This window comes from Canis lupus, chromosome 9, assembly GCF_003254725.2.
Source record: "Canis lupus dingo isolate Sandy chromosome 9, ASM325472v2, whole genome shotgun sequence".
Classification (NCBI taxonomy): domain Eukaryota; kingdom Metazoa; phylum Chordata; class Mammalia; order Carnivora; family Canidae; genus Canis; species Canis lupus.
Genome location: NC_064251.1, coordinates 6312102 through 6329702, shown reverse-complemented (window position 1 = coordinate 6329702; position 17601 = coordinate 6312102). Strand labels below are relative to the sequence as shown.

At 53.3% G+C, this 17601-nt stretch overlaps 1 protein-coding gene across 5 annotated transcripts in view; it reads left to right on the top strand.

The window, feature by feature from the left end:
- Window positions 1–17601, top strand: part of TMEM104 (transmembrane protein 104) — a 56682-nt gene that overhangs the window by 8828 nt on the left and 30253 nt on the right. For 3 of the 5 annotated variants that reach the window (XM_049113920.1, XM_049113921.1, XM_049113922.1), the window contains 5 exons: window positions 2010–2091; window positions 2801–2897; window positions 3537–3617; window positions 7309–7417; window positions 11058–11172. In XM_049113920.1, coding sequence (XP_048969877.1) covers window positions 2010–2091; window positions 2801–2897; window positions 3537–3617; window positions 7309–7417; window positions 11058–11172 — 484 coding nt within the window. Of the gene's footprint in view, window positions 1–2009; window positions 2092–2800; window positions 2898–3536; window positions 3618–6764; window positions 6865–7308; window positions 7418–11057; window positions 11173–17601 lie in introns of all 5 variants that reach the window. The other 2 variants (XM_025467920.3, XM_025467919.3) reach the window with 2 other exon arrangements.

Sequence of the window (17601 nt, the reverse complement as noted above, 5' to 3'; positions counted from 1 at the left end):
ACACACCTAATAAAGTGTTCACCTCACCTCACCTGGTGCCTGGTAGCAAACGGGTGGCCACTGTCTGCCCACACTTTCAGTGCCTCCTGCTCCTTGAGCCGCGGGGGTGGGATTCACTAGCTGGTGCTTCACAGAGGGGAGATCGTACCTGAGGCTCTTCTCAGGGATTCTGCGGGCAGGTGGGGAGTCATTCAGCCAGTACCCCAGGCTCATAAGGGATTTAGGACTATGCATTTCCAGGTAGGAATCCACAGCTGCCCAAAAAAGGTAAGGGAGCACTTGGAAACACCTCCCAGGGGTCCCTTCCATGGGAGAGGTGACACCGGGCACTGTTTTTGGGTGAACAGAACAAAGATCACTGCCCTCAAGACTTCTCTCTCGGTGGGGAGACATAAAGAGTGAAGGTGATAAGAGAATTGTAGGGTAGGTTGGAAGGTGATGAGTAATGTGGAAAAAACCCGACAAAGCCTCGCAGGGTGAGGCACAGGGAAGGTGGGGGCGATGGCAGCTTTCGGCAGGTAGTCGGTGGTCATGGAGGGTGGCGGTTTGGCAGATGGGAAGGAGGGAGGAGTTGGGTGCCCTTGGAAGGATGACATGGGCTACAGTTGAAGCCAGTGAGGACCTCAGAGAGGCTGAATGGAATAAGAAAACATTTCTCTGTTCCTTCACCCACTTTCTTTTGGGGGTTTTGTGGCTATCCTTGGGGTACCGTTTGCTCATTGCATACTGCGAGTCCTGGCAGCCAAGAGCCCTAGAAGTCCTTGTCCTCCCCTGACTCTGCTGTCCCCTTTAAAGGACCTTCAGCATGGGCAGCCGTCTGAATGGGAAGTGATTATTGGGGGCCCCCAGGTAGGGACTGCCATGTCCCCTCCCTGCTCAGCCCATTTATATTTGAACATGATCGATGCGTTGGCCCTTGTGCAGCCATGAGAAGCCTCTTCATGCCTTAACTAAGATTGATTCTAGTTTTACTTGCAAAAAGAAGGGAAAATCTAAAGTCCTTAAAATGGTCACTTAAGCAAGATAATGAGAAACCTTTCCAGGAGGTGCTGAGGCACCGGAATGGGAGCCTCAGAGCCAGCTGCCCTCCACCTACCAAGAGGGAATGGGTGGGGGATTAAACACCTTCCCCGAAGGGTTGAGCCAGCAGCCTGTGGCGGGTGAGGGCCCTTGAGGAGGGCTGGGGTGAAGCCTTGGGGAGGAGGGAGGTGACTGTGCTGTCCAGCGCTCAGCAGGGGGGATGTGGCCTTCCCCACAGCTCTGCTGACAGATGCTCCCCCTGCACTCCAGCTGAAGTCTGGGCCTCTCCAGCTTTGCTAAGAGGAAGAGCCAAGATGGCTTTTCACTCTAGTCTGACTCCTCAGCAGACGTCTACTGCCACCTCCCAGTGTCCCTTTTGATTTGAGCCATAAAAACGCAAGCTTATTTTTACATCACCTAGATTATTGGGAAAGTGAAGGTCCTTCCGAAAAAGGAAGGAAACATACAAACACATTCTGGAGCCAAACACCCTTTACAATTATCCACGCTGGCACTCTGTCCATTAGCGTGTGTAATTGGGAGCTGACCACTTACTGTGTCCCATCAAGGAGAGGTGAGAGCTGCCGCTGCCCTTCCCTGAAGCTTTCAGAAGGTCCCTTGTGAATCCACCTCCTCCGCACCCTGCCCCCAGCGGACCCTTCTCAGTGTTCGCTGTCACATCGCCCCACATCCCCTCTTCCCTGGGGCTTATGCTCTACCCCATGCAACCAGCAGCTTATTGCACACCCCTCTCCTGTGCATCAAATCACATCCTAAACATAGACAGGGCAATCAAGGCAAGCATGCACCTACACACATACATTTTAATAAGTCAGATGCAACTCGAAAGTTCCTAGGGAACAGTTCTCAGAAGAGAGAATGCTTTGGGCTCGCTGGTTCGGTCAGGTCCTAAAGTGGATTTTCCTTTTTCATTGTACCACCTCTAACCTCCTACTGCCTTTGACAATTACCTTGTGGCTTTCCTGCAGCTTTGTGACAACTACCTTCGTGGTAGAGGCCATGGCAGCAGCCAATGCTCAGCTCCGCTGGAAGAGAATGGAAAACCACCAGGTGTGTGTGTCGCCCTTGTCTCCAGGCAGTGCCTGTGTCCAGTCCTATGCCGTGAGGCAGCCCTCAGGGGCTGGTTCTTTCCTTCCCCATGTATGTTAGGCTTGTGTCCATAGCACTACTCTGTGCCTTTGTCCTAGAGCTCGGGTTTGACGGCCACATAAGCTTAATGAACAGGTGCAGCCTCTGCTCTTTTTTTTTTTTTTTTTTTTTTTTTTTGCCTCTGCTCTCTTTAAAAAAAAAAAAAAAGATTTTTAAAATTTATTTATTTAAGAGAGAGAGCATGCCCTCACGAGTGAGGGGAAGGACAGAGGGAGAGGGAGAAGCAGACTCCCCACTGAGCAAGGAGCCTGATGTGGAACTCGATCCCACATGACCTGAGCTGAAGGCAGACGTTTAACCACCTGAGCCACTCAGGTGCCCCAGGCCTCTGCTGTCTTAACATCATGTCATGATGGGTCCCTTGAACCCCCTACTTTGAGCTCGCCTGTCATTCTGAGCCTCCGTACCCGGGACCTGTGGTACAGCTTCAGATCTGACATCTCAGTGTCTGCACCTAATGTGGGAGCACAGTGGTGCTGAGAGATGCCCCTGATCAGACACATTCTGGAAAGAAATAACAGAAGAAATGGGGTTCTTCAATTTTCCGTGGGTTTTCTGTAGCCTTTGTTCTTTCTTGTTTGCTCCCCTTCCCCCACCCCACCCCTTCTAGGAGGAAGAAGATGACGACTCCTCCACAGCCTCCGACAGTGATGTCCTTGTCCAGGACAACTATGAGCGGGCAGAGAAACGGCCCATCCTGTCAGTGCGTAAGTCTTGGGGTTCTGAGCTGGCCGGCTGGTCCATAGGGTTCCCTTTCCTTGTAAAGAGGACCAGGAGTCTCTGCACAGACCCTCTGGCCAGAACACAAGCCCCAGGCCCAGGCTTCACCCTGCTGGCTCCCCCGCTTGCTAATGTTTGTAACTTGGGCAGGTTACCCACCTCAGTGCCCAGGGCACACTGGATGCTCAAATAAATGTGGGATGTCCTCCTGTCCCACTATGCACGATGCCTGACAGGTCCCATCCCTGGTCCAGCAGAGCGAGCCAGGGCCAGGTATCCCAGCTACCCACCCCCCACCCCCTGCCCATCCATAGTGAGCACCCTAGGATCCTTTCCTGTACTGTTTTAAAATGTATTACAAAAAAAAAAAGAAAGAAAGAAAGAAAGAAAGAAAGAAAGAAAGAAAGAAAGAAAGAAAGAAAGAAAGAAAGAAAGAAAGAAAGAAAGAAAGAAAGAAAGAAAAATAAAATAAAATGTATTACAGGTAGGAAACAGTAGAAGTTTTCAGAAGAATTTGAAGTGCTCTAGCATTTCCTTATTCTGGAGAATTCTGTGAGCTCAGCACCCCCTCTGAGAGCTTTTCCAAATGAAAACCGCTTCCTCTTCCTTGTCCATTACCTCCACAGAGAGACGTGGATCTCTGAACCTTTTTGAAATCACAGACCGGGTGGAAATGGGACAGATGGCCTGTATGTTCTTCAATAAAGGTATAAGCTCTTTCCCAAGGTGGGGTGAGGGCAAAGAGAGGTGGTGCTTTCCAACAGACCTTGACCGCTAGGGATGGGGCAAGCAATGCAGACACAGATGAGCAGACTGTCAGCAGGCTTGCCGGTGCACTTGAGCAGCCACCTTGCTGAGAGGACTGAACCGCTCGTGTTGTCTTCCTTGATCCCTCCCCGTTCATCATCAGCACTAGGAAGAAAGAAGCAGCTACTTGGTTCCTACTGTTTGTAGAGGTCAGGAATCCTAAGCAGTTTTCCAAGGAAGGAAGCCACTGGAGCCAGCTGGTAGTTTTGTGCCTCTTGCCTGATTGCTCCTGACGTGTCTCCTTTTCTTCTGGACTGCTCAGTCTAGGACAACGCAGGGCAGAGACCTGTGACGGATACACTGTGCACATACCTGTGTGTGTGTGTGTGTGTGTGTGTGTGTGTGTGTGTACACGCGTCTACCTCATTTTCTGTGTGCCCCCCCACCCTGGTGGCCAGCAGAGGGCGCAAGGAGTCCATGCACAGGGTTGCTGTCTGGGAATCTCAGTGTCTATTCATGACCTGCTCCTTGGTGGGATTGCCTGCAGCTCAGAGGATCCCGACCCAGCTCAGAGGCTAGGTTGCCGGGTGTTCAGTGACAACACCATGTATCTCCACAGCAAATGTTGTTCTTTTGAAAGATGATCTGCTTAAGAGCTTAGTTTTTTAGTGCCCAGACCTGCTGGTTTCCCCTCCATGGACAGTCAGACGCATCTCAATAAACCCTTGTCTTTGTGAAAATTTTCTCTTTGGGAGATTTCCTGCCCCTTTGTCACAGCCGCCTGTTTCCAGGGGCGTCCTCTCTACTGGTTCTTTCTAGTCTTAAATGTGACTGCAGTAACTCAGAGCCTGAGGGATCAGAGAAGCCAGAGTCTTCTTGACTGCTTTTCAGGACATTAAGCATTCGGTTTATCACTGGTGCTGCAATTTGACAGTCCAGAGCATGATGATCATCATCCAAAGGTTGCCGGAGTGTTTGGGTCCCGCCCTCCCTACCAGCCTCACAGAGGGTTCCAGAATTCATGAAAACCAGACTGGTCATGTCCAACCCACTCTGTTCCTCTGTTCCGTTTCTATCTCTCCCCATCTCGTTAGATGAAGATAAGAGTGTGAACATTTCCTCCTGGCAGCCGCATGTTGGAGGGAGGACATATACCTTTGAAACCTCCTTTCTGATCAGCATGTTTTACAGTCCGCCCCAGTTTCTTTAACAATTCTGGGAACCAATGGTTTTATTTTTTTTCTTCCCTTACAGACCAGACTTCTGGTTCCCCCCCACTCTAATAGAAAAGGAGCTCACTCATACAAGAGCAGCCTCCCACTCAGGGGACGCCTTCTCCTCTGCTACGAGTTTGCCACACTCAGCAGTGATGACATTTGAGCTGGGTCATTCTTTGTCGTGGGGCCTGACCCTTGCATTGTGGGATATTAAGCAGCATCCTTGGCCCCCACCCACTAGATGCCAGTAGCACCTCCCAGTCGTGACAACCAAAACGTCTTCAGACGTTGTCAGAGGTCCCTGGTGGGGGTTGTGAGGCAAAATCACCCCCAGGCAAAACCCACTGCTCTGCCTTGTCCTTCATCCAGGGGTAGTTTTCTTCCCCTGGGAAGGACCTGCCACCCTCCACGACAAGACCCTTTGGGCTCCAGGCTCACTCCTGTGACTGGCAGTGCCAGGCCTCGTCATTGCCGTCTTCTCAGGAAGCTCGTCGGTCCTCCCATTTTGTGTCTAGTAATGAGATTTATTGATCAGGGAGGGCCAATGGCAGTTTATAAACAGAGCTGACACCGCAGTTCACAGGCAAGAGGAAGAGAGGTTGAGTGGGGAGGGGACAGTACCTCTCTGCAGAGAGCATTCGTGTCAGAGCAGAAAGACAATCAGGGGCCTGGGGTGCGAGTAGCTGCCAGACCCCAGGGACCACTGACTGAGCTTGGACACGGACACTACCTGAGGCCTCCAGGGTCCTCGCAAGAATTGTGTTTTCCTGGTCTTTCTCCCCCAGACTCCTAGGAGCAGAGCTAACCTCAAATAGGCCAGGAGGAACATGTCCCTGGTTTTCCCCTTGGGACCCTAGAGGCTCTTCTGAGCCACCAGGATTAGAAGGGAACTGTCACTTCATTTTTCTTTCTGTTCTTGGAGAAGCTGGCAGCCTGAGACCCATGACATCAAAAACGAGCAGTCGGTCTGAAAGGCAGTTTGAGACTGGCTGTCTGGGGCTGTGACCTCGAGGTTGTAGGGCCTGGATGCTTTTTTCAGAGCTTTTACACCTGGTCTGTAAAGCTGGAATCACGTAGGGAATTTAGCACAGGTGGAATAATTCTCGCTGTGCGGGATGGGAGGTGGTCGGGGACTTGCCTCTGTCACGGGTCAGGAAGTGAGATCTGTGGCGCTGGGTCTAGAGCCCACATTCCCTCCTGGTTCATGCTGCGCTGGAGGGGGAAGGGGGCAAGGTTTGCCTCTGTGGAGGGAGCTTCCACGGGCACCTTCAGAAGGCAGCATCCTCCCTGGCAGATGTTCTGACCTCAAGCGCGTCTTGAGCGGCCCCTCCCATGGCCCCCTGTGTCGGCAGCAGCCCAGCCCCCCCCTTCCCATCTGAGCCTTGGTGATCCGTCACCAGAATGAGGCTTTGGACATCAGGGCTTTTCACCTTCTTGCAGCTTCAGAACCCGGGCCATTTTCGGTTCTCTTCGCTTTCCAGTCCTCAGTACCAGCCTTTGTCATAGAGTCCTGTGTTAGGCTGTGAGGGGCCCCAATCCAGGCACGCTCAGGCTCCTGACCCAGGGCCTCTCTACTCCTCCTGCCCAGACAGCCCGTCCCAAGCAAAGAGACCCCTCTGATCCTCCCTGGGCAGCCCCCACCTCACACTGCCCTGCACCTGCCTGGATGTGGAGTGTCTTGGGCCCCCAGCCTCGCCTAGCCTCGCTGAGGTGGAGGTCACGGGCGGCCGTGGCTCCTGCCGCCACACAGTGCAGCCAGCCAAAACAAGCCACGGAACTTAGTTGCTTTCTTTCTGGAGAAAGGAAAGCTGTGGGAGAGTGGAGACCTCATGGTCAGGAAAGAACACAGGCGCCTGCGTGGCTCCCTGACAGTGACTCTGTTCCTTTCAGTGGGGGTCAACTTGTTCTATTTCTGCATCATCATTTACCTGTACGGGGATTTGGCCATCTACGCTGCCGCTGTCCCCTTCTCCCTCATGCAGGTGACCTGGTGAGTGTCTCTCCCCTCTCCCCCCATCACCACCTGGGCTATAGCCAAACAGGCTTCCTCATCCAGTCAGGGCAGAGTATTTGGTAGAAGCACAACACCCAGCAAATTTGTCAGCATCTAAAGATTGGAGAGGCCGAGGCCCCATTCTATGGGCACCACAGCTGGCTATTCACTCTGTCCCTGGGAAACACACTCTACTGCCCCCTCCCTGGAAGATGACTAGGATTCCCACCAGGGGCTCCAGGGTCACTGGGGAATGGCGCCAAAGGGACAAGTAGCACCTGCCCAAAGAGATTGAGGATTGTGATTCATGTTGAGTGAGGTTGGTCTAGAAGCAGCTGCAGCGGGAGTAGAGGCGCAGTGGTGGCTAATAATTAGTAACGTTACATCCTGTCTGCTCCCAGCCAAGTGGGGGCCACACTGAGCCACTCTTCTCTTTATCAGCAGCGCCACTGGCAACGAGTCCTGCGGTGTGGAGGCCGACACCAAGCACAACGACACTGACCCCTGCTGGGGGCCCCTGCGCCGTGTGGACGCCTACCGCATCTACCTGGTGAGTGGCCTCACCTCTGCCCAGCCTGGGTGGCTGGGGGCATTTGAACTTTACTCTTTGATCAAGCTCTTTTCCCAGACAGGAGGGTCTACACAGCTCCACACTCTGGCTAGTTACTGGAGTAATGGTCCTGGGCAGAAAACACACCAGGTTACTAAGAACATAGCCTGGGTGTCCTGTCACACATGCCTCTTTGTTGGCATTCGGGTCATTGCCAGCTCCTGGCTGTGAACTCATAAACTGAGCTCACGGTTTGAGGGGCACCCTCAGCATAGCTCTTTAAGTGTGTCAGGGCTAATTTCCTGGAGACTTGCCACATTTTGACTTAACTCCTGGCCAGCCCAAGAGCATATGGTAGGTGCCGGGCTTCCCAACTGGGCAGGCAGGACTGAACCATCTTAGCTGTTGGCCCTGACCACAAACAAGCTCTCCAAATAGGGGAGGATCAGCCCAGCTCTCTCCTTTTCTCCCCTCCTCCCTGCAGGTGAGGGAGGAAGATGAATCTCCAGGCTGTTCTCGACTCTTCTGTGCCATGGGCAGGGGGGACGTGGGCTGGAACTGGATGCCATGCCAGACATGAAACCAGAGGCCATTATTTATCTCTGCCTACTTTGTGGGCAGGACTCAGAAATGATTCCCTCTCCCTTTTGCAGGATCTATTAATATTCTCTGCCTCCTCTTGGTCCTCCTCAACCTGACACAGATTTAGGTGTGTGAGGTGACACAGAGTTTGACACGTGGCCACTTCACTGATTCAGGGAAGGAGGTAGGGTTCAGGAAAGAGGCAAGCCTTTCGGGGAGTTGGCCTCTTGACTTACCTGTCCGTGTCCTGGCAGAGGTTCCTGCAGGTGCTTCCAGCGGTTACCTGGTTCTGAGTTACCGGGCCACTGAGTGCCGGTTTTGCCTTCCAGTCCCACCCTGTGGACCTACTGAAGGCAACCTGTGGCCCACGCATAGGGAGAGGTTGGTTTTCCTCTTCGGCATTGCTGGAGCAATCGGATGGTCTGGTTTTTGGCTTGCATGGTCACCTAGGACTAGAAATTTGTCTTTTAATAGAATCATATCTCAAATCCCCCTACATGTGGTGGGAATCTGGAAGCAAGTTAATTCCCTGGCACCGTTCCCTACTTGCCCAGCCTTGTTGAGGGACGGGGGTCACTGTTAGGAGGGCAGCACAGCTCAGACCCGTTGGCCTCTTAGCATTTCAACAAGCCATCATTGATGATATTAGCAAAGGTATCAGTGAGTAAAACGACCTGCCTAGATCTCTAACTAGAGGAAGGAGGAGGCAGGAGAAGGTGGAGGAAGGGGTCCAAGAGGCTCAACACAGACACTGGAGCACATCAGGGCAGAGGGACCGGCAGAGGGACCCGACCTCAGGTGGGTCTTTCTAGGAGAAGCTGATAGAATCTGTGCTAAATCGGGCTCCTGGGTGGCTCAGTTAAGCGTCTGCCTTCAGCTCATGTCGTGATCCTACGGTCCTGAGATCGAGTTCCGCATCAGGCTGCCTGCTTAACAGGGAATCTGCTTCTCCCTCTTCTCCTCCCCTCTGCTCATGCATGTGCTCGCTTGCTCTCTCAAATAAAATCTTAAAAAAAAAAAAAAAAAAAAGAATCTGTGCTTAATCTGCCTGGCACGTCCCCTCCCCAGCAAAACAGATACAAGTACTGGGAATATTGGCTGCTGCCATTTGCCTGGTAAATTATTTAGAAGCATTATTATTGCTTTATTAAAATGTTCCCCCACTTATTCCCGTAAACCTTCCACATGATGGGAGCCTCCCTCCCTGAATCTCAATAACCCCCTGATGGGGAAGAAGGAGCCATTCAGGAAAGCAGACAGGCGTTAATTACCACCTTCATCTTTCAGATATTGTGCTTAGAACTCCCAGGGCTGATTACCACCCAACCCGCAAAAGCTGCAGGGGTGGGAAGGGCCCAAGGGAATAGAGCCTATCCCGCCGGGTTGTTGTTCCATTCCCCCTCCTCCCGGTCCACTGCTGGGGGCCTTGCTTTGCTCAGCTGTTGTGTCCAAATGTGCTTCCTCCCTGGTTTGGAGAAGTTCAAGGCAGCTAGATCTCCACATCGTCTCAGGAGTTAGAACTTTGTGTCCAGCTCCCGGGGTCTGTGGCTTCTGAAGAACAGTGGTTCCTGCCTCGCCACACTGGGCGTGCGCCCACAAACCTCACCCCTGTCAGTGACCTGGAAGGGATCAGCAAACACAGAGGTTTCCTTCCTTGGTCCTGAGCTCTCTGTTGGGGGTGGCAGGGGCACCTTCCCTTCCCAAACCTGACCCATGGGGCTCCTCCGGGTGTCTTCATTCTATCAGGTGGCCTCTGCAGATGTAAAGGAGGAGGCTCATACTTCTCCCTGAATGTGAATGCTTTAGTCATTGTTTATCCCTTCTGGAGACTCCCAGTACCTCTCTCTACCCGTGGTTTCTGATTTTTGCCGGCAGCCAGACTTCACCACAATGTGGGGTGAGACGGCAGGCAGCTTTAAAGCACCCCCACCCCGTGCACAATCCTCTCCTTGTCTCAGGTATTAGGTAGGTGATGCACCTGCACAGCCTGCATGTTTTGTAAGGGCCTTGTAATAACCATCTCTTCATTGCTATTTTGGGACAGTACATTCTGGGGAATAAAGATACAGGCTTTTATTTTGTAGTTTAATTTTCAGAAGATGAAGGTCCTTTGGAAACCGTCTTTTCCGTGTCTTCCCAGGAATGCTACTGAAATGCACACATAGAATGAGAATATTTGGGGTATTAACTCTACCCAGAGGCCAGCCTGTGCGTAGCATCATGATAAGAAAGGAGCTTTCTCCATCAGCAGCTACCAGTCGCCTCCCAAAGCCCTTGACCATAACGAATGGAAAATTTCTCCTCCCCTCCACCCTGCGACCTCCGTCCACATCCTGTGATTGCCAGTGCAGCTGATATGAGTCAGTCTCTCCCTCTCCTTCCTTGGAGTAGCCACAGAACAGGGCACTGGGAGGCGGGGGTCCCATGAGTCACACGTGCTTGCCAGGGCCATCCCCACAGGCTGCTGCAGCTGGAGCCAGCAGTGACCTGGGCCCTGGCAAGAGCCCATGAGAATTAACCATCGGGACCTGCTGTCAGCTGGCCTTAGATTCTCAGAACCCCACACATGCCCCTTCTGCTCCTTTGAAGGATCAGTGAGAAAGTGTCAGGTGCCCCACCTCTTTCAAACCAGTAACCTCGCCTCCAGGCTGGGGAATATCTTGGGATTCTTTGTGCAGAGCTTCTCTGGCTTTGCTAGGAAACAGTGAGAAGTGAGCACTTCCTTCTCCCCTGTGCGGTGAGGAGGAGCCAAGGACCAGTGGTGAAGTGGTGTGGTTGTGCATAAATCAGTTCTCTCCAGGAACCCAACCTTCCCGAGTGTCTGGGAAGCAGGATGTGTGCCGCTGTTCCATGGAGTCGAGGGCACTGCGAGTTGCTCATTTCACTTTCTTGTCCCTGCAGCGCTTCCCAGCCCGTCCCCCACACCCCCGGCCCAGGGCCTAGCCCTGATGTTTCCCCTGCTTCTAGAGTGTCAGAGGGAAGCCCTGAGGCCACAGTGGGACTTCCTGGGTGCCAAGCGCTCCTGCCGGTTCGCAGGAGTGGCCTCTGCCTCTTACAGGTGGACAGATGCTGCTGGGTCACCGGCAGCCCAGCAGGCACTGGCCAAGCAGAGCCGGGAGCGCAGATGGCACAACGGAGCTCATCCTTGCTGGAGGCTCGGCTACAAACCGATGGTATGGAGTGGGGGCCCTCGCAGCTGCCTTGGGACAGGACAAGGTCACCCTGGCTTGCCATCCTGCCTTGATACAGGAGGTGGCCCGGGAGAGAGATGACAGCCAGCCTGCAGGTGCCTGGTCACCCCCTTCAAGAAGCGGGGTGTGTATTGGAGGCCGTGGGGGAGTTTAGGGACTTCTATCTTCTAGGTTCTTCTGAGGGGTGTAGGGCAATCCGATTCAGGCTCAGGTAAACATGGGAAGGGGCTTCCTAGGCCTTCACGAGAGTCCCAGTTTCTCCGTCTGCCAGGAAGTCATGTTTTCTGATTCCATCTTGCCTCAGCCTGACGCAGCAATACTTGTCTGTCATCTGCAACATTTAGAATACCATGTAGTCCCCTTTTTAAAACCCAGGAGTCTTTTCCTAAGACAGTACCACTCAAGGGGTGAACGTCCTTTTTGTAAGGAGATGGAGAGGGGTGTGACGTGCCTGCATGGCCATGCCAAGCCTTGACCGGCCCTTCCTACTGCAGCTTTGCGTGGGTGTAGCCTCTTGCCACTCACTTTCTCATTTTTCATTTGGCCCTTCCAGCTGCACAGTAAGGCTCATGGCATCATCCCACTTTACAGCAGAGAAAACTGAGACTTTGGGACTGTGTCTTTCCCAGGGCCAAGGCAGAGACAGAAGCCCAGCTCCTGGGGTTCCCACCCCCATCCTCTGGCCCTGGTCACAGCCTTGCTGGACTTGTGGGCTGCCCTGCTGGCGAGGCCCGAGAGAAGGGGCAGGTCTCACCCGGTCATTAGCCCTTGGAGCTTAATGTTTGCAGAGGGGTGGGGTGGCGCTGCCCAGGATGGGATCTGTTCAGTGATCCGTGTCTGCTTACCCTGCCTGTCTGCTTGATGGATTTGCTGTCTTTCTTGCTGCCCCTCACTCCTAGATAGTGGAGCAGACTTCTCACATTCGCTCAAGGATCACCAGCATTGGACACATCTTCCCAAGGACGTTTCTTGTCCCTGCCATGGTCCCTTTCTGTGTTCTTTCAGCATCAGCCACGGTGCCCTGGGGCTGTGGCATCTGCTAATAAGTGGGTCACTGCTGCCATCACTTGAATATTTATTCTTACCAATTCTGGGGCAAGAGGTGGCCTAGAGGCCTTCAGGACCAGTGAGGGGGGGAAAGCACGGCGCAACAAGGTTTAGCAGCCACAGTGACATGACAGGATGTGGGGGCTCTCAGGAACACTGTTGCATACCTCCAGAGGCACCTCCGTGTGCCCCAGTAGGACATGGCATGGACGCTGCCCCTGGATTTGCCACTATTGGGAACTTGGAGTGGAAGGTGACAGTAAGCTGAGAAGGGAGGCCCCAGAGGGCTGGTGGGAACTGACAGGGCAAATGAGCTGTCTTTGTGGAGGGCTCATTGGGTGGCTCTGTCTGGGCGCAGAGAGCAGTGCCCTAAGCCCACAAGTGGCCTGATGGCAGCTTCCCTTCTCCAGGACACACTGCCCTCCTGTCTGGTGCACATGGGTTGGACTCTAACGGGCCAAGAGGAGATTCCTGGCTGCATGGGTTGCTTATGGGGTCTAGAATATCAAAGTGCGTCCTTTGTAGGATGGCCACCTACCAGGACTACCAGGGAAGCCCATCTTTCTTTTTTTTTTTCCTTTCTCCCCACAATGTGCTTCTTGTCAGCTCCCCTTCACTCCATCTGGATGTTCAGTAATGTCCATTTCGCTTGGCCTCTTTCTCCCCACTCACTCATGGGAAGATAGCAGTCATACCGGCTGGTCACCGCAGGTGGGATGAGCGGGGCAGCCCTCATCCCCTGTGCCTGGCAGACACCGGGGGCTTCGGCTTGATGGTGGCCTGCGGCGTCTTCAGCCAGCTGTGCAGCAGAGTGTCCTCGTGAGCCTCTTCCCCCGTGTGCCGAGCCTCCACTTTCAACCCGCAATGCCGGGTCTCCATGAATGAAATTTCTGCCCTATGCCCCAAAAATGCGTGGGCCCACAACCCAAACAAGAGCTGGATCTCTAATGTGGGGGAATGCTCGTGCTTACATTGAAGTGACTGACTTTAAAGGATTAGCTTGTCTCTCTTCCTCAAGGAAATCAATAATACAGGGACAGGTCTTTGTTTTTCTTTCTCTCTCTCCTTTTTTCAAGGGAGCTGTCTATATATTTCATCCTGGGAATGGCCTCTTGTTTTTGGTGTGCTTTCCACCCCCCCACCCAGCCCTTTCTAAATGAAATTCAGATTGGTCTGTCACTCATTCCAACACTGTGGTTTGTCTCTCGAACTCCTGCGAAGGACCTCATGAGCCTCCAGCACCCCGCCCATCACCCATGGCTACCGCTGCCTGGGCACAGCCTCCCACACATCCCGAGAGTCTGTCCGGCTGCTGCCCAGCATGCTCCAGACCAGCCCTCACCTTTCCATGCAAACCTGGGTAGCACGCTACTCCCTGGGCCATGGGGACCGCTGCCCCCTGCCCCACCCCCCAGCACCTTTGGGTGTTGGGGCTGAGCTTCCTTCTTCAGCTCCGTGAGAGGATTGCTGTTTTTATTTTTAATGTGCCTCTCAGGGACATGGGTTCTGTCGGCTGGCGTTAAGCCCGCCATCCATCACCCTCACATCCTGTCTCTGCCATGGCAGACACCTGACACACTGGCTTAGAAGGTGACACTTAATCCCCAGTGCCACCGCCTCTCTGCTCCCAGTCAAGATACCAGGTGATGGGAATTTAGATCTCAAGCTGGTGGTCCTCGCTTCTCCTGGACAGTCCCCACTGTCCCTTCCCCAAATCTCAGAAGCTGTTCGTTGCCATTGGTTGGGGTCCTGCATGCTCTACTCTGTCCTGGTAGATGGAGGGAACTTATATCCTAGCTCCTGAGCCAGGTGAACTGCCCAGACTCCCTTGTCACACGCTGGCAGTTTGAGCATCTCTCTGCCCTCTTAGAACGTCCCAGGTCTCTACCCCTATATCCATTGTCTGGCAAGTCATGAGTACCTGCTTACAAATGCCATTTGCCCAGGGCAAACTGTTTGGACTCCTGGGCCCATGGGCAGATGTCAGGTAAACTGACCTGGATTCTCATCCTTCCGCCCTGCCCCCATCCTCAATTCAGCCAGGTAGGTGCCTTGAGATGGGGGGAATTATCTTTTGTGCCATCACCTGGCCACCCTTACCCCAGCATGCTTAGCTCTTAAGAAACCTCACTGTATGGAAGTCCAAATGCATAAAACAAACAGGGAAAGTAATTGATAGTTACAAAGTACTTCATTAGTTCGTAAAAGGACTGGCTGCAGGTTTCTCTTGAGTACTTGGTTTTCCTAATGGGTGTAAGATGTTATTCCGTGAAAACTGAGGATTTATAAATAGAACTTTTATACGCCTGTTTCTTGTAAAGGAAGTACCACCTATTCACTTGCATTGGGGCAGAAAGGAAGTATCCACCTATATACGTGCATTGGGGCAGCAATCCAAAGCCTGGTTCGTGTGGAAACAGGGATGAGCAGCGATGAGCAGCCCACCTACAAGAGAGCCAGGGATGCACACACCCTTGTACACACACACAGGCTGGGAAGCTTCATGGAGCTTGTTAAGTGCATGCCCACGGCCCACACTCCTGCACGGGCCAATCTGGTTGGGAAACTTCCAAATAGGTCTCCATGGGGAGTGCTCATCCCTGCTGGGGACCTTCTGCACTGTGCTTTTTCAGGACCGTTTTATCCACACTCATCCCAGGCAGCCTGAGCTTGAGGCTTAAGCACGCCTTCTCTGTGAGTGGCACGAGTAGGGATAAATGCCTGACGTTCCTCGCTTCACAAGCGTCCTAGGCCGACCCTGCCACTGACCTGTGTGTGTTTTCAGCATTCCCCTCAAGCTGCTCTGGGCTGACCCCAAACGGTTCAACCCAGGCCATCTCCATGCTCCACATCCCCTCTGCTTCCAGCCTTCCGTTTCTGGGTAAGGAGCTAAAAGTGACTTTTTCCTTTAAGGAAGTGTCCTGATTGATTTCACATCTCGCTCCCCTCCTCCCCCACTTGGTTTCATTTCCCCCAAAAGTGCAGGGGGAAAAAAAAAAAAAAAAACAAAACATCATCTAGAACCCAGCAGCCTGCTAGTGGTTTTAGAGGAAGGTAGAATGTTCTTAAATATTTTGTGTTAACTAGGATGGAAACCGTGCATGCCAGCCCATTGTTTCCCTCCTGCCCTGTGTCCGTCTGATGTTTTCATTGCACAGAGGACCCATGGTACTTGTGAGGGCCCTGCTGAGTTTGTGGGGCTGTGCTTGCCCCCTGCGCGATGCTCACTCTCTGTTACAGGGTGTCTATTGTGAGCCGAATCCAGTGTCTTTCTAAATAGCGCCCCAGGGCCTCGGCAATAATTGTTTAATTAAATAAAGCACTCATTCTAAAGTAATAACTGCGCTCCTCTGTGTTGCTGGCATCCTAGCCAGCGGCGCTGGCTGTGCAAACTGTGCTGAGAATAAAAGTGTCTTTGGGCACGTCCTCCGGACTGCAGGCCAGCCCAGAGGAAAAAGCAGGAGCCGAGGAAGTCCAAAGGGTTTGCAGCCAGCAGAGATGCCGACCCGAGCGTGATGGGCATCAGGGGAGCTGAACAATTAGGGTGCATATTAATGATGACATCTGATTAATTAGCATGAGCTCGGGCTGTCTCGTGGATTAGCTGAGAGCAGACCAAGGTACATTTTAATAAGCCTTCAAGTGCAAAGGGAGGTGCCGCAGAGCGCATTGCTGAGCAGATGCTTCGTGGTGAGCGTGAATCTGGAAGGAAGGGTCACAGAGCACAGCAGGGCCCAGTGAGTTTGGCTCCGGGAAGAACTTCTCTAGCCTCAGATTGAGACGTTCCCTGAACACCTTGACAGGAGGGAAGAGACGGCCGGGCCAGGTGCTGGGTGCCAACCGGTCTGTGATGCGTACCCCTCACCGCTGTAGGGAGGCTGTGCTCTACCCACAAGATAGGCACACGGCCTTGGGAACACTGTCCAGCTCTCTTCCTTCCCCCAGGTCCAGAGTACGAGCCTCAACTGTACCTCAGGGTTTGGTTCCAGGAACCAACTTGAGGTACTTGTTAAAAATACACATTCCTGGATCCCAGCCTCAGCCCCATGTAGCAGCTCCAAGGCTGTGAGGCCTAGGAATCTGCACTTTCAACCAGTTCTGAGGAGAAATCTGTGTACTTTCCCCCTTGAGAAATCCTGCTGACTGAGGACCTGTCACAGTGGTAGACGGCTTTGCTGGCACCCCATCTCTTGGGCAGAGGCCTGCTCTGATCTCCGGTCTGCAGCCGTGGAGGCCGCAGTCGGGGACTTCTGTGCCTTGCCTCTTCCAGGGGAGGACGATGGCCACACATCCACAGGTGTCCAGTCTGGTGTCACAAGTAACCTACTGGAGTTAATGCCTCATGCCCTTCAGTGCAGATTGAAGAAGAGCATCGCTCCTCTGATCAGACTGTTTTCAGACTCTGTGTGTCCCCGGGAGGAAAGGGGCTCCAGTGACATCCTTCTGCTAGTGCCTTCTTTGTTAAGCCAGGGCCAATAGATCCCTCCTGGGTCTCCATGGGTGGTGCTCTTGGCTTCCTCTTAGAGCCCACAGTATTCCAGCCCCATGGAGAGGCCTTTTACTCTGACCATCAACTAGGGAGGAAGCGTGGGGATGGTAGTGCAATTTCTTATACCCAATTGGACAGAGCTTGTTAATCAGCCAGCTTGAAGCCCTGTCTTCCCTCCTTCCCCACCTCCAAGGTTACTCAGTGTCGGCAAAGAATCCTGCTCCCCAATCTGTCTATTTCGAGGTCTGACGTCAGCAGGGAAGGGGTGGAGCCAGCCTGGCCTGTGCTCCTCTCTGCAGGGCTCCCGTGTTCTGGGCACCTGACTTCCTTCCCTCCCTCCCTCCCCTCCAGCGTGGAGCACTCCCACCACCATCCACTCTTCCTGCGCAGAGGTGAGAGCGGGAAGAGTAGAATGAGGAAGGGAAGGCTCCAGAACACCTGCAGCCATCACCTGGCACCTCTCGTCAAGTGCTGCACAAACACCAAGCAGTTGAGGTGATGGAGAGCAATGGCTCACCCTCCTCACATCCCCGGGACAGGGACACTAAACGCAATCAGATTCCAGCTGGTTACTGGAGATGCTAACATCTTTGCAGGTTCTAAGGTCCAGGAGGCCCATGCACCAGCCACTGAAAGTATCTCAGCTTACCTCCTAACAGAATCAGATGGTGGGGGTGAGGGGAGTTGCTTTTCTCCAAGGGAGCAGCTGAGGGGCTGGATGGATGGTCCAGAGGCTCCCCACCCCCATCACTCACAGCAGAGTCCACCCGTTCCCCTCAAGGCCCCTTGTTCTTAGGACCTCTGAGGACAAGTTGACCCATAACCTGGCCCCACAACTCTCCTCAGGCCCTGGGTCACGTGGCCAAGCCAGAAGA